We start from the raw sequence: 16,161 nt of genomic DNA, 5'->3' as shown, positions 1-16,161 counted from the left end.
TTTAACAATTTGAAAGCAGTGGAATACTGAGGTATCTCCAGTCCTGTGACAAGCATTCTTCTGATGAAGCAGATGTTTGATCTAGTTCCTGTATCTAACCAGCAGATTCATATTCATGAGAGTTCTTTACTGCCAAGATGTAAGATCTTGGAGTGGGATTCTGTGCATACAGACTATCTGGTGATTATGAACATGTTTCTGGTGCAAGCAGTTTAGCTTGGTTTTTAAAGTAAGAGGAACCATAGTATAAAACAGGCCTTGAATTTTTGTAATCTGTGGAAAGATAACTGAACTCAAAGGTTTCTTGATCCAGTTTCTGGCTTCAGGAGAAAGCATGAATTGGAGATAATGGCTCTGCTAAATTAAGCAGTGCCAGCAACAGTGCCAAACAGGTTCACTTAATCTGCAAGTTCCTGTTTGGCCCAGTCTCTTTACTCCTGGTTGCAGTATACAGAGGGGTAAGACAAGTTAACTTTGGAACTATGCTTAAAGGTTAAGTCTAAAATACAGGCTAAGATGCACCAAGAGTTTTATCTTATTATACAGACTCAACTGGATTGGAAGTAAAACAAGCCTTAGTTCTGTTTGCACAACTGAGTATCTTCATCTAACTGCTTATTGCTTACCTGGTGTGAAACTAGGGTTTCCTCGTAACCGCTGATTTCTTTGTTCAAAGAATCGGAATATAGTATAGAAAAGCATGTCATCTTCTGCTTGTTTTGCTGCATCAAGGAATTTGCGGGCTGAAATGCTGTCATGTCCTCCAATACCCCTGATGAATCTCAAGGCAGCCAAAACTTGATGTTTGGACAACAGAACTTCCACTATTTCATCATTTGCTGTGGAAAGTCTCTGTGAAGTCAATCACAGCTGTAAGACTATGCTTCTAACAAATGACTGAGATGCTAGTTAGTCACTTCAAGCTTGGTCAGGTAAGCTGTTTGACAAGTCTAACCCACACGTGACACTGAGCTACTATAGTCTGAAATGCTTACTTTTAACATGTCCAGAGAGAGCTGATGTGCGGGAGGGTAAATGCTTTCCAGGGATAGTAACAGACAAGCCTAGGGCAAAAGGAGAAATAACCTTAAAATTCTGAAGACTTCCTACCTCCATCACTACCTTATTGAAGCAACTTGTCTTACATACCAAAGGCTTTGAGTCACTGAGCACATGGTACTGCAGAAACTGATGGAGCATGTAGAACAAGTTGTGTTGAACAAGGGTTTTGATGACCAGCTCATACAAGTAGTGCTGTGAATGCAGGAAGAAGACCATCAAGGTATGTCTCAATATCAGTTTTTATGATCTAGGAGGTAGTATTGTATAGGACTTAAACCCATGACCAAGACTTGTCTGAAACTCCATGTAATTTCATTGAGTGAGGTGATATACTTGGCATTTAAGTACTTTACCTGAACTGCAATCTGGAACTGGTTAAGAGAGCGAATGTATTCCATCAAGACTGCTATAGTGAACTTATGAGGTGCTTCCTGGACAAGAAAAAAGTGTTAGGTGGAACTTGCATAGCTTCCCCTGTTAATGACAACCCTGTAAGAACAGACATCAAAATACCTTAATTCTGACAATAAAGCCTTCTGCAGGTTATTTCAAGTGGTCAACTTAAGTTTGCTGCTTTGAGACTACTGCCAAACTAGTGCTTAAAATTAACTTACCTTCTTCTCTGTAAATACAGATAAAACATGTGTGTACATGTCAGACTGGTCAATAACTGCTTGAGTGCGGACTGGACGTTTCAGGAGTGGATTACTTCTACTCAGGCCTGCTTCTACCACCTACAAGAAGAAAGCCTTTTTAAAAGAAAACTGTAGTGTTGCAGTACAGTTTTAGTCAGTCTCATCTGTATGGAGACTTGTTTTCCACTGGGAATGTAATTATAAACATGTTTTGCTACTGAGCAACTTCACATCTATGGTCATGTTATTAGATGCATTCTGTTCAGTGTGGGCTTTCATATTGAAATTTAAAACTCCTTTTAAAAGTTATATAAATGTAGCTGCTATTATATGCCTCAAAGCCAGGAGATGAATCAACCTTACTATGATACAGGCCCTCAGCTTTTAGAAGGATTTTTAGAATGTGGCTGTAGTATATGAGTTAGTGTTTGAACTTGGTATTTTAACAGAAGTAATTCCAAGATGTGTTAGGGCTGCTTATGTTGTGCAGTGGTATGGTGTGCCATGAATTCAGTGGTTTGGAAACTATAGTTATGGATTCCAAGTTGCTCTTTAAGCTTCTACCCTCTCTCTGCTTTCAAGCACTGGGGTATGTTACTTGTCATGCTGGAGATGAGCTATGCAGCATCTGCCACAACTGTGCTAAGTGGGCATCTTAGGGCACCTTGTACAGCAGACCTTCCACTGTGAGCCTAAGGCACCCTTGGGGTAGGCTTGAATTAGTCCTAAGTAGAAAAGATCCTGCCTTCACCATGATGCCTGCAACCTGAAATGCAAGTAGTATCATCCTATCTTTGTAAGCTGCTGTAGCTAACATGGTTTACCATAGTATAGCTTTGCTCAGCTTCCAAGTACTTCTTGTATTCATGATTCAGTTTGTCAAAAACAGTTGCAATCACAGACAGTGATCCCCTTTCTGGCTCACTGAGCACTGAAAAGATAAAAAGAAAAAAGAACTATGAGGAGAAATAACCAGGGGCTTTAATGTTGCCTATTTCAAAAGGTGATCTCTACTCTAAACTTTTAAAGAAACGCTTTCAGTTGTGTCATGTATTTTAACTAAATGAGGGGAAGTTAAGTTTCTTCATGCTGTTACACAATTCCTTTAGAATGGTGACTGAGGGTAGCCTAGGCAAATGACATTTTACAGGACCAATCTAGCTTCAGTGGTGATCTCAAATCTAAGAACAGCCCAGCTAACTTGCATATTTATGAATAAGCAGTATTGTACTTTCAAGAGACAGACAAATCACGTGAACTTACTTTGAGAGCATACAGAGAGGATAACCATTTTGCATTCTTTCCTTTGGAGAAGGAAATCCATTAGTTTTCCTTTATCTAGCAAGAGGTTAACTACAGGTTCAAGTTTCACTTGAAGACTCCAGAGGTAACCTTGATTTGAAGGGGTAAAACAAAGTGAATTACCTTATACAGTATAGCCTAGACATCCAACTTTTCCACCTTTAAATGAGAACACATCTAGATGAGGATTTATTTGCCTTCCTAAGTCTATGTTTTAGAGCAGCATTACCCCTGAAAAGTTGTAGTGAAGATATGGTCATCCTCAGTTATCACTACCACGAGTAGTCATCTTACTAGGTACATCTGTTTAGTCACTTTGTTTTAGGCTGCTTTGGTGCACTGAAGGTAATAAACTAGACACCTTTTGACACTGAGTATAGTGGAGTCAAACAGCTCACCACTTACCTTCACTTGCACTGATGATAATATCGGGTTGAAAGACAATCCAAGAAGAAGAATCTAAATGTTAAAGTTCTAACAGCCATATTAACACTGACTCTAAGCTCTTGCTGCTAAATTCACATTACTGTACTGAAGCAGATCCCATTAACATTTTCATTTACTGTTACCTTTTTTGTAAGGTCTTTGACCATATTCTTGGAATTATATCTTGAATTTCATGGTGTACCTATTCAGTAATTTCATACATGCATCTCAAATGACCAGGAAATGTGGTATTGTATTGTACTAGACTTCCATATTTATAATGCCATGAAAGCATTACAGTCTCTTATGAAGCATACTATTTTGTCTTGAAGTAAATATGCATAATCAGCTAAAGCTGGACTTAACAGGTCAAGGTAACAAATGCTAGCTTCTTCCATGCTTGGTACATAGAATGAGGCTTCAGTAAGACTCTTGCACTGTCAGAGTATTTAAAGGATACAGAGTTTACATGGAACAGGAGACTGACTCGTTACAGAGGCTGGACCTGCAGAAAAATTAACATTAGGTGAAGAATAGCAGTACTGTAGCAACTCTCCTACACTAACAAAACACAAACTACAATCTTACACTGAAAAGGCAAGTATGAATTGTAACATGTCTAGCAATCCTAGAGCATGCAAGCAAAAAAGATACTCATTTGTGTAGCCAGATCATCTATAAAGAAAATCTGACACTGAGAAAGCAAACAAATTCTTCAAACCATGATTGTTTTGGTTTCTAGCCAAGCAAAATCAAGCATGCAGAAGTATTCCATCTCTAGTACTATAATTATATAGACTCCATTTGCTGTATTTACATGCAACCACTTCAGTTTCTTAAAAAGCAAGACTGGTTTGTACTTTCTAATCCTAACCTTTGTTTAATGCAAACCTCCCCCTGCAGATTTATCAGTTATACTTGCTATTAGTGGCTTTAAAATTCAGATTGTAAAGAGCTTTTAAGGTGCAATCATTCCTATAGAAGCATCTTTCTCTTCTATAAAGAGAACCACACTGCTTTGCCATATGCTAGTGGAACTACCCTCAGACTATTTCTAGCTACTTCCAGCTTGAGGGTAATTATCTGCTACACTTCTAGGACAAGACAACAGAAAGATAACCTAAGAACTAGAATCTAAGTGTTCAAGTCCTAACATTGATCTTAACGTTGCTTCTCAACTAGTCCTAAACTCGATTCTGAGCTTGGATTATCTTTAATCCTCTTTGTGATTTAAGAAGTTAAATAGTCATGGTTTAAGCCAGAAAACCATGAAGTGCTTTTGAGTACACGCATAACCTTTTACATGTGTGGTCAAAAAAAACCCCAAACCCCAACTTTGCTTTTACACTTCAAAGTACTATGGGAAGTATGAACCTTAAACAGCAACTCTTACTTTTCTGTAGTAGATACAAGTTTAGAACACACATTTATGCTCAATTTCTTCTTACCTTCTTTCCTCCTTCACCCTCCCCTGAATATGTATAATAGAAGTGTTAGTAACCAGCATCCTAAAAACTGAAGCATTCTTGTATGCCTGCCGTTACACTTAAATAATATTGATAACAGTGTTCAGATATTTATTATTATATAGTAGTTCTACCTGCTACAGGTATTTGATAGGGTTGTATTGATCGAGCTGGAAGTACAAATTGATGGATGGTAGTAGACCCATCAAAGTCTCCTTTTAGCTTGATGTCAAATATAACTGAAGTCTGCAATGGAGAAGAGGAAATTAGTATTCATAAATGTGAAATACCATCCATTTACATATATTCAGGCTGCTTTTCATATTTCCATCTTGTGTTCTCCATTAAAATCATAAAATGGTTTGGGTTGGAAGGGATGTGCTGTGGGTAGGGATGTCTTTCACTACGTCAGGCTGCTCAGAGCCCTTGACCTTGAACACTTTCAATGATGGGGCAATCTACAACTTCCCTGGGCAACCTGATCCAGGGTCTCACTACCCTCACTGTAAAAAGTTTCTTTCTTATATCCAATCTAAGTCTACCCTCCTTTATTTTAAAACTATTGCCCCTTGAACGGTCACTACGGGCCCTAGTAAAAAGTCTTGGTCTTTCTTACACATACCCTTATAAGAGATTTATATCAAATTCACTGCTTAGTTAGGGATGCTAGAAACTGTGAGGAAAATTCTGCATGTTCTTATGAAACACCCTCATCTTCCTACCATTCAGTCTTGTTCAACTTGGGTCACTAATGCTTCTTCCCAGTATGGACCACATTTTTGGCCTTGCAGGGTAGAAATTAGCTTCACTTTCAGTGCTAATGAAACATGACTTCAGTTATTGGTGTCTACCCTATTCAATCTGATTTTGTTTTCTGTGTTTATATGGTCCTGTTTATAGCTTGACCAAAATGCTGCAGAATAAATGCTCTGAATTAAATGCTAGTGTGTAGAATTCACATGAATTATAACTGAAATATCAATTAATCAGCCTAATGAGATAAGATGCCTCAGTTCTTGAAGCTACCCAAGAGAAGATAATACAAGAAGCCAAAGCCTTTCCACAAGTTAAGAGCAACTTTAGCTTTACCCCTGATGAAGACTTGCTACTGAGATTACAGACAAGCAAGTTTTACCTGGGCTACCATATGTACAAGATCATTTTTGTTCATGTTTTTGCAGATCCAGGCCTTCAAACTAAAGGAGCATAAGTTTGCGTCATAGAAACATATCATTCAAATGTTTGCAATATGAGAAGCTCCCAGAATTAATAATTTAGTATCCAATTTAACTCTACCCCTTCATATAATGCCTTAAAAGCTTACAGTGCAGCAGCAAATTATCATAGGAAACTAACAAGAAGAAAAATAAAAGTGTATGAAAAGACAGGCATTAGCAACAGCCCTGATTAAATGTTAGCCCAACAAGGTAAAAGGATAACTTTGAATCTCTTACATCCTTATGGTTTTGTTCCTGCAAATACTCTGGCTTTTGGCAAAGCTAAGCACATGCAAAAATATTTTCTAGAGTTAACAGGTATCATTCATTAGTAAAATCTGCCCTTAATTTCTAAAAGTTAAAGGCACAACATAATATAAATAAATCATACCTCAGTATCCTGATGATGTACTACCACCAAGTTATCAACGACATTCAGGGCAAACTTTCCAGTTCTGTTCAGTTTTAAAATATGTGTCTTCTTACAGGAGCCCTCTCTACAGAAACAGAGATGAGAAGAACTGGTCAGTAAGCCTGTTCGAACTAGAAAGGCAGATGTCTCTTACACACATGTGAATTACCACTAATGTTTTTCATTCTGCTCTCACCTTGGTAACTGATAGAGGACTACTTCTGCTCCTGTACTATTGGAAGTCCTTGAGTGATGCCTCAAATAGAGAACATAAAGCTGCCCATATCTAACGAGACAACAGGATTAAAGCATTATTTTCAAATACCAGTCTGTTAGAGCCATACATTTTGTCCTAAAAGAACAGATGTGAGATTACCTAAGTGATCAATTAATTAAAACTGAAAGACTAAAACAGCACTCAATAAGTCACAGCACACAGCCTATACTCATGCAAGTGAGGCATCCAAGAACAACTCTATCAACATATCAGTTCAAAAATGAAGTAATCTCAAAATTTCTCTACTAATCAAGAACAATTTCATGTAAGACTTCTCGGTTAGCTTCCCCTCCCCACCTTGCTCCAACAGAGTTGTTTAGAGGCTTTGTTCAAGGCAGTAACTGAAGCACTTTAAACCAGTAGTAATGCTAAACCAAGAAACAAGTGCAACCTTATGTTAACGTTCTTGTCTTTTCTCAGCATTCCCAAACTGTCATACCAAGAAAGACTTGATTAGTTAGATACCTACATTGTAGCCATAGCAATATCTCTTTCAGAAAGGCTGAGCTTGGAGGACTTGGGTGCTGCAGGTAACTCGATTTCAAATTTTGAGAGTTTTGACATTGTTCCACTCTGTTAAACAGCAAAAAACCGCAAAGAAATCCATTGTCAAGATTTGAAACAGTAAGGTCTCAAGTCACCTTTAATCAAACGCTGCATCAATAGCTCCCCCATGAGGTGAAGAATGGTGATAGCCGAGGGGGGAAAAAAAGAAAAAAAAAAAAAAGAAAAAAGGTTTGACACTATTTCCTACTGGGATCCTAAAAACATACTTCTGGTATTACAATTTTAGCAGCTTTAAAATCTTAATATTATAACATCAGCTTCAGCTAGTAAAACATTTCCATTTTAATTAAGACAAATTTGTATGCAGATCCCATTTACAATTGGCCTGGAAATCTCGAACAGCAGTTCTCTTAAACTTCCTTTCTATCTTCCAGCAAAACATACGCTCCAACTCTTAAAATAACTGCTTACTGGGAAGGGGAGAATATCAGTAGCTTCTAACAGTCACAGTCTCCTTCTGTTGTTCCTGCTAACTCCAGAATCTGTCTTATACGCGGAGCATATCCCTGTTCCTGCCCAAGGTTTCCTCTCTCCTCTTCCTCTTTCATAGAGGATTTATATTTAAGGAAGTTTTCAGAGTTTCCAAAGCTTCTACTGAAATTCACTTCCCATTCTTATTAACTCATTCTTGAGTGTGAACACCACAGAAATGTATCTTTTGCTAGAGCTCTATTTTCAAAAGTTATTTTAGTACAGTACCATTCTCAGGAATTCTTTAAGGATTACCTTCTGAACACAAAATAAAAGTTACATAGCTTCAAGCTACAACTTGACACAAAATGTTAAGGATGGGAAAGGATGGCCTAAGTCCTTAAAAAGAAAGCTCTGAGAGGCTAGTAAGTTCCACCTAGCCTGCTAAGAGAACATGATTTCAGGATCCAATACAGACCCTACCCACGATCAAACCAGGAAACCCATCTGAATGAACTGCTTTTTAATCTCTTCCCTTAGACTACTAGAGAAATCTTCCTAATCCTTTAAGAGAAGCAAGATAAACACTGTAGTTCTTTTCCTCCTTTTTAAAATCATCTTACTGCACGATTAACTTAAAACAGATCCTAGTTTTCACTACACACTTTTTCCAAGCCAAAAAGAAAAATATTTTCCCAGTAACCTTAAGTGTTGTCTACAGGGAAGAATACTAAGAGAAATAAATAATGTAAACAAAGTCCTCACATGCTTGGGACAATAGTTGTTTCTTAAGCACTACCTTTTTTCTTTCTGTTTCAAATTCATTCACTCACATTTGGAAAGTTATGGCTGTAAACACAAGTGGAAGGCCCTTAATTTGTCTTTATTACTGCACTACAGCGTGCAAATGCCTGTAGTAAAAGTAAATAATATACACTTGTTTAAGTGAAAAAAAATCTCTTGAAAGATACTTGAGTTGTCAAGTATTAGGTCACTATTTTTTTTTTCCTTTCTCAAGGTCAACTGTCCAGCATTAGCTAGACACACCTCTTTCTAAAGAGGACAGAAAAAGCAAATTACTTAATTTTAAGCCATCACCTAGGAAATACCTTAGCTTTTTGCTTTGTCCTTTTCTTATTGTCATACAAAGATGTGAACACATGCACCTCTCAGAAGAAATCCAAGAAAATCAACAGAGTATTTGAGTGAAGAAGCAGCCTAAAAAAATGGAAGCACGCAAAATGAAAAGTTTGGAACATATCCCTTTACCTTGAAATAGAATGGCTGCAGGACATTGCCAAGGACAGTGGTTGACAGAAGAATAACAGAGCTCTCTGGACAATACATGTACCAGTTGACATTAATACTCTGATTCTTCAGAAGTTTCAAACTTCGTTTCTCTGGTAATACCTGGAAACACAGATTAGCATTATATTACCATCAGGACTCCAACAGTACACAGTAGCTAGGAATGTTAAGTGAGAAACAGTTAAGGGCATTTACAGCACTAGAATTAAAAATCGGCAACCTGACAATTACAGCTTAGGCCCCAATTTACTGTAGCTAAGGAAACGTACATCAAATCCTCCTCAAATCCTAATGAGCTGAAAGGTGCTGTCTCTTCCGCCTCATCCAGGTCTGTGTATAAGTTCTGTTCACACTGGAGAAAACACCTAGCTTGACACTACTAGTTAAGTTTTATTAAAAAGTTATTACCTTTGCTACCTTCACTCTCTATCTTCCTTAGTCTTTTAAGAACTAAGACAGTATAGAAATTGATTCCCTTCATTTTAAGGGCTAAAATAACTTGTCTTCAAAAACACACTTGATTTGGTCCTTTTACCCGCAGGGTTGATGTTCATAATCCTTTTAGGTGCTAAATATATTCTTCTCCCTCAATCAGCAGGAAATAATACTGCTTTTTCAGTTACTTTCTTTAGTACTAGCTATTAGTAACAGTAATTATGTGAAACCACCATGTCTTACCTCCAGGACTGGAACTATTGGGAATGCACAACTTCGGAAGAAGTTTGTAATATCCCTCATCATGAATGTCAAAAAGGGCTATTTATTAATTAGATTTCTCCAAAAACATATGCAAAGGTAATTACACATAACACAGAGGAACTCGGACAATGAGATCAACATAGGAGGAAGCTGCCAATGTGCAGGAGGGTATCACTGTCTTAGTCAATTATTTGTTCTTTGCTGCATTTTTAAGCATGCACACATCCTCCCCAATGCTGATCTGTTTTGCATGAAGTGGTATTTCACATTAGATTTAAATACGCATTTCCATACAAGCCAAGAACATCTATTAATCTAGAGTTCTCAATGCTTAATTCAGTACTTCTTTATACAGTCTTTGTTAGCTGTGCTAAATAACCTGTTAATGATAAATTCCCTCTGCCCCAAAAATGTATTCCTTTCAAAGGAAAATAATCGTAGTCTGCAAACAAAATGGCAGAATTTCTTTTTTTAGTAGTGTACTTTCTCAATTAGAGAACTAGAAGAAAGGTATTCAAAGATACTGTCACAAATTTACATTTTCAAATCTCTAAATATGTCCTACAGGAGTTATTTGTATTACCTGGTAGAATTCAATTCCTTGATCTGTGATGAATACGATTTCTGTAGAACTTGTCCAGCAGAATCCTAGAATATTGGCATTCTTTGTCTTTTAACAAACAAGCAAACAAACATTCTTTTACTTGGAAAAATTAACTATTCAGATAAGCTAATATTATTAAATGAAGAATGCAAGACCAAACACAATTTAGTTATCCAATCACTGGAGTTAATACTTTTGGCCAACAAGACACCCAGCATGCATCAGCTACTTTTGTAAAGACTTCCAAAACCACATATGAACACAACAACTGCATGACCTGAATTTTTGGCATGTAAGACTTACAAGTTTATTACACAGTCAAATTTTCTTTTCAACCTAAATACAGCCAAGTTCTTCTGGTTCAAACCATACTGCCAATTCAACCAATTCCTGACATGAAAAGCAGGTTCCTTCTGATGACAGAAATTAAGAACTAAGTGGAAACATTTGCCATGACTCCACTCAGAGCACTATTGTAACTGCTTTGCTAGAATGGTTTACTCAAACACATAATCCTAAATAATGAAGCAAAGAGTACTTCAGCTTTAAAGTCTACAGGAATAAAGGGACCTGTGCAAATCAGATGTTTAAAAATTCACTTTAGCATTCTACTACCCAAAAATGTAATTTATCAGAGTTAAAAGTTGGAAAGTACCAAACAATGACAATGGTACTTGTTTCTGGTAAAATAATCATCAAAAAACTAGAAGGGTCGTTTAAAAATACCAAACCTGGTATGCAAACTAGTAATAGCTTACTATCACTGATCAGTGAAATGAGGGTAAAAAAATCCACATTAACACATCTGGCATTAGCATAATTACTGTCCACTGTTTCTACATCATCAGCACTTTTTCTCTTCTCCTTCCCAAACCTTGACATTGTTGCATCCACAGCATTTCCAGTCCTTTGTAGGAAAGAATTAAAGTGACTGGACCAAGAAGTTTTTTATGGTATTGTTAATACCTGTTTACCTCAATTCAGACAGATAATAGTGACTACATACCTTCCAAAACACTAACATGAAATAAATGAGATATCTCAATTAGTCCTCTTGTAGAGTAGAGGCCACCAGCGTAACTAACATTGGAGTTTCACTTAAGCATGTAAACTTGGGACATTTAACTTACCTTACATTCCTGTGTATATTCTAGCTGAGGGCTATCTGGAATAAAATTCAAAAAATCCTGCAAAAACGCCCATGAAGTATATTAGCAATTATGAGGCACAGACAAGATACATACACAGATACAAGACAATAAATATTAGTTTATCAAATTATTTTGGATGAGATGCAGAGAAGAAAAACTTGACTTACTATATTCCACTTCACCCCTGCTGGGGAATTCTTTGTAGAAGCTGGCTCCCCCCCGCAATTTTTTCTTAAATGATGATACTAGCAAGACAACAATGCTGCCTGTTTAGCCTCTCAGGACGATAGAGGAGTTTTCACTAGAGCTGTTGTTAGCCACCAGACCTCTTGAACATTTGTCTCAGAGGCTTCTACTCTGGTACTCTAAGTAAATTTCCTGCTCCAATTCCCTATCTGCAGGGTGTGTAGGTTTCTTACCACACTCTTCAAAGTTCTCTGCACAGCCAGTATCTTGTTCCCCAAGGAAAACTTGATGCACTTCACTTCTCCTTTGTCTTCCATCCTATACAGAAAGAAAAAGAAGTTATGGAAATATCATCTAAAATAGTTTCTTACGGAACTCTGTAATACCCCCTCGAAAAGACAATAAGACAGGAAAAAAAGTGTAATGCAAATGGTTTCGAATACAACTTATGCGTGTTGCCAGACAAGTACAGGATTTAAAATTCAGACTGGAGGATAACAGCAGTTCACTCTTCAGAAGTCCTGAACACATCTGTTACAGAAACATAGCTCAGATCTCACAAATCAGCACCTGAAGTTACTACAAATGCTCACCTCTGTTGACCTCTGATGTGGAACTGGAAGACTGTGGAACTATTCAAACCTGCATTCTCAGTTCTGTCCCAGTGAGTCTGGAGTTCTGTGACACTCACCAACATCCTGCAATCAGCTCCTTTATTTCCAGAACTACTGCTAAGCGACACAAGCCTACTTGCTTCCTCATTAGGACACATACTCTAAAAGAACTTCTGATGTTAAAGGGAGAGTGAGGCTGTTTTCACATCATTTGAAAAAATAAAAAAAATGTATTCTTACCAAACAAGCAACAGTACAATTGGCATGAATAAGGTAGTTCTACTTCCACTATGCATTATTAAGTCCGGACAAAGAGAGAGCTAGATAGTCAAGCAGGAAAACTGTGGAACCTCCTAAAGTTCACTGAGTATTTTCAGCTCCCTCTGGATTTGTGACAAAGGTAGTCAAATTAAAAAGTCAAATAAAAATAGCAAGTTGCAGGACAGGCCCTGTGTTAATACCTGACAGACAACAGTAAACACACCTTGACTACAAATTGTTTCATCCATATCTAGATTGAAGCAACCTTCGAGCAAAAGAATACTTCCTTACATATGGACAACAGAGTGCAAAGAGCCATCGCTCTTAACAAAGGCATACATAAAATAGTTTTTAAAGACAAAGTAGTTTCATTGAAAGTACTGTTGTCAGATTCTGAAAAAAAACCCCACGTCAACAAAAATTGGAAGATATAAAAGACAACAATTTAGATTAAACAAGAAACAGGATGCAAGAAACCTACATGTAGGAAACACTGCTTCAATCAGAGGCATGAAATTCAGAAATTATGGTGCCCTACACATTTAAGTTTACTTCATTTCATTTAACTTGCTAAACTGCATCCTTGGATAAGTCACTGCTGTTGTAGGAATCACAAGTTTGAGTCTCCACACTCTCTCACATATATAGCGTGTTTTAATAAAACACTGCTGTTTAAAAAAAAAAAAAAGAAGCCACAGCCTACTAACTTCCCTCCCACCCCCCATGACTATAAATTCAGGAGGGCAAAGCATGCCACCCTTAATTGCAAGATTTGTCTGAGAACAAAATCAAAAGATGATCACAACTACTTCTAAGTTTTATGCCTGAATTACAGTGGATCAGGACTAAGTACCACATAACTTTAAGACTGCAGAATTCTATCCCAAGGCAACAGAGATGAAGGTGCCTTACCTGAATGAAATAGGATTTCTATCCTCCAAACCTTTAACAACAACTCCTGTAGCTCCACCAGATCGAACAGCAAAAACCTATAAAAAAAATTTTGAACATGTTTGTAGCTTATTCAAAATCATAACCTTAATATGCTTTTTTTTCATATAAGCCATTCCTTTAATTTTTTTACTAGACAATTTCTGTTCTTACACAGATCTGCTAGTTCACACTGAGATTCAGTAAATAATCAATTACTTCCTCTGGGGCTCCAAGTTTACTTAAGAGTTGACAGGTTTCCAATGGTACTGTAACAGTCTTGTAGGCATATTCTGAACTTCTGGGCAAGTTACAACAGTAAAAGTCTGTATAAGCTTATCTCTTTTGGTTTTAATAGTCATATTTTCCTAAGACAGGTACTAGTAAAAGTATCCAAGACATCTGGACATTGTTTAAAACAAAAAGGAAATGAGCTTGGGGATTCGGAAAAGATGCAACTCAATGACCCAGAAGCTTGATCTTGTCAGGACGTGTTATTAGATAGGAATAGTTGAATAGAACTCTGCAGTTTTGCCGGTACCTAAGAAGGTTCAGCCAACTTGCACTAACAACTTAAAGAATTCCTTTAGCACAACTGCACATATATATGTAAAACCTGCTAGAGCTGTACCGCTTTTTCAGCTGGAATAAGATAACTTTAAAAAAAAAAAAAAAAAAGTCATGCTGTGACAAACTTTAACTGGCTTAGAAAAAGAACGTCAGGCAGATGCCTTATTTGTACTTGTTGTATGTGTGGAAGCACTAGACACACAGACCAGGTCTCAGAATAACAGATACACTGTTTTGTAATATTGGCCGTGCTACTGGTGCAGTATGCTCACGCAGAAATGTAGGCGTCAAGACTACAGTCTTACTACAGCCTTACTAGAATGATAAATACGTAGTTTAACTACTTTTAGTATTGATGTAGACAGAAAATTAAGGCAACGTTCTCTTAATCTTTGTGAGATGAGAAGATAGCAAGGACAGATCCCTCAGAAGGCCATTCACGTGGGAAACTGTCATTGAAATGGTGGTTACAAATGATTTAGAGACGTATTGGAAACTAAACAATTTTAGAGTAGCAAGAAAACATTGAGAATTAAATTTACAGTTGAAATAAGTTTCTTTCAAGTGAGCTCTTAAAAAACCGTTTCTGTGCAGTTACACCACATCCACACTGTGATATAGTGTGTCCTGGCAGGCACGGTTAAGTAATCTTATTTCAACTGGCCCTCAAAATGTAAGTAACAGATTATGGTTGATAAAAAGGAAGGACACCAACAATTCTGAACAGAGTGCACGAGCAAGAAACGCATCCCAGAAATACTCCCCCCTCTCCACATATGCCACTGATCATGTCCACACCACAGGAATTAGCAGAATGCATCCACATCCCTATAAGCCTCATGACAGACTGTGGATCTTTCAGCTGTGCTGAGCTGAGTAGTCAGAGGCCCATAAGGATATCAAGGAGAAACACGCTTAAAAGAACTAAAGCCAAGAAATGAAAAGCAAAGCGTCCACTCGGGTCTGAGCCACAAGTAAAGCTATAAATATTAATTTTTATGAATATACTGAACTTTAGGAATTTAAAAGGGAAAAAAAATAATAATCAGAGAAATGGAGCTCAGTGAAGCGACAAAGTTTGCCAGTAACGTCGGGACATTTGGAACAGAAAGTAAAAGTGCTGACCCTTAAGAATTCCTGAAAGACCTTACGGCAGTGTGAGTAAAGGCAGGTGAAATTCAACCTAATAAATCTATGTTGACGCATCCGAGAAAAGAACTTCTACCATCTCGAGCAAAGCGACAGGTCCTGAGCCAGCAGTCACCCAGCAGCAAGACCTCGCACCGCAGCAGTTCCACCCACAGAGGGGGAACCACCAGAGCCACGCTGAGCAGGCGAGGGAAGGGGTGGACATCAAGCACAACAAGCACGGCAGCCTCCAGACCCCTCTTCTCGCAGAGGCCACTGACCAGCAGCAGCAGCAGCAGCAGCAGCCGCCGCCGCCGGACAGGCGGAGGCAACAGGCCCGAAGCCGCGACCCCAGCCTGCAGACCCACGCGAGGCGCGGAGGCGGGACAGCCAGGCCCGCCGGCCGCTCCCTCTCCCCAGACGCCCACCGCGGCGGGCTGGCGGCTCGCCACCGAAAAAGGCAGCGGTTCGCCCCGGGGGAAGGAGGTGGGCCGAGGTCCGCCGGCGACGACCCGTCGGTCCCCAAACACCGCCCGGCGGCCTGTCAGGACGGAGGGAGCGCGGCCTCCCGCCGCCCCCCGCGGGGAGGGCCCTCCGCCGCCGCCGCCGCCGCGCCCACCTGCTTGTTGGCCTCGTCGAAGAAGACGCAGTTGACGGGGTTGGCCTTCTCGAAGTGCACGGGCCGCGCGCACAGCGCCAGGTAGCAGCCGCCCTCCCCGGCTCTTCCCCCTCCTCCTCCTCCTCCCGGCGCCTCTTCCTCCCCGGGCGGCGGCTCGCGGCTCATGGCGGCGGCTCGCGGCACAAGTCACCCGGCGCAAACGGTTCACCAACAGAGCCGAGCCGAGCCCACCCCACCTCCCGGCCGGCTGGCCGGCCGCTTCCTGTTTACACTCCCCTCCCACGTGACGCAGGACCGGCCTGCCTTAAAGGCGCAG

At 39.2% G+C, this 16,161-nt stretch overlaps 1 protein-coding gene across 2 annotated transcripts in view; it reads right to left on the bottom strand.

Moving 5' to 3' along the window:
- Positions 1-16,161, bottom strand: part of RMC1 (regulator of MON1-CCZ1) — a 16,493-nt gene extending 332 nt beyond the window's left edge. Inside the window, exons 1-19 of one of the 2 annotated variants that reach the window (XM_049819908.1) lie at positions 15,846-16,161; positions 13,511-13,587; positions 11,957-12,041; positions 11,517-11,573; positions 10,366-10,452; positions 9,045-9,185; positions 7,267-7,370; positions 6,717-6,806; positions 6,500-6,605; positions 5,026-5,137; positions 3,886-3,930; positions 3,405-3,458; positions 2,961-3,089; positions 2,522-2,628; positions 1,677-1,796; positions 1,416-1,493; positions 1,150-1,254; positions 996-1,064; positions 627-852 (exon numbers count right to left, since the gene is read on the bottom strand). In XM_049819908.1, coding sequence (XP_049675865.1) covers positions 627-852; positions 996-1,064; positions 1,150-1,254; positions 1,416-1,493; positions 1,677-1,796; positions 2,522-2,628; positions 2,961-3,089; positions 3,405-3,458; positions 3,886-3,930; positions 5,026-5,137; positions 6,500-6,605; positions 6,717-6,806; positions 7,267-7,370; positions 9,045-9,185; positions 10,366-10,452; positions 11,517-11,573; positions 11,957-12,041; positions 13,511-13,587; positions 15,846-16,010 — 1,957 coding nt within the window. In that variant the 5' untranslated portion in view covers positions 16,011-16,161. The remainder of the gene's footprint in view (positions 1-626; positions 853-995; positions 1,065-1,149; positions 1,255-1,415; positions 1,494-1,676; positions 1,797-2,521; positions 2,629-2,960; positions 3,090-3,404; positions 3,459-3,885; positions 3,931-5,025; positions 5,138-6,499; positions 6,606-6,716; positions 6,807-7,266; positions 7,371-9,044; positions 9,186-10,365; positions 10,453-11,516; positions 11,574-11,956; positions 12,042-13,510; positions 13,588-15,845) is intronic. The other variant, XM_049819917.1, reaches the window with a different exon arrangement.

Source organism: Accipiter gentilis, chromosome 2, assembly GCF_929443795.1.
Source record: "Accipiter gentilis chromosome 2, bAccGen1.1, whole genome shotgun sequence".
Taxonomy (NCBI): domain Eukaryota; kingdom Metazoa; phylum Chordata; class Aves; order Accipitriformes; family Accipitridae; genus Astur; species Astur gentilis.
Note: the sequence above shows the minus strand (reverse complement) of the source record. Positions and strands in the feature narration are given on the sequence as shown.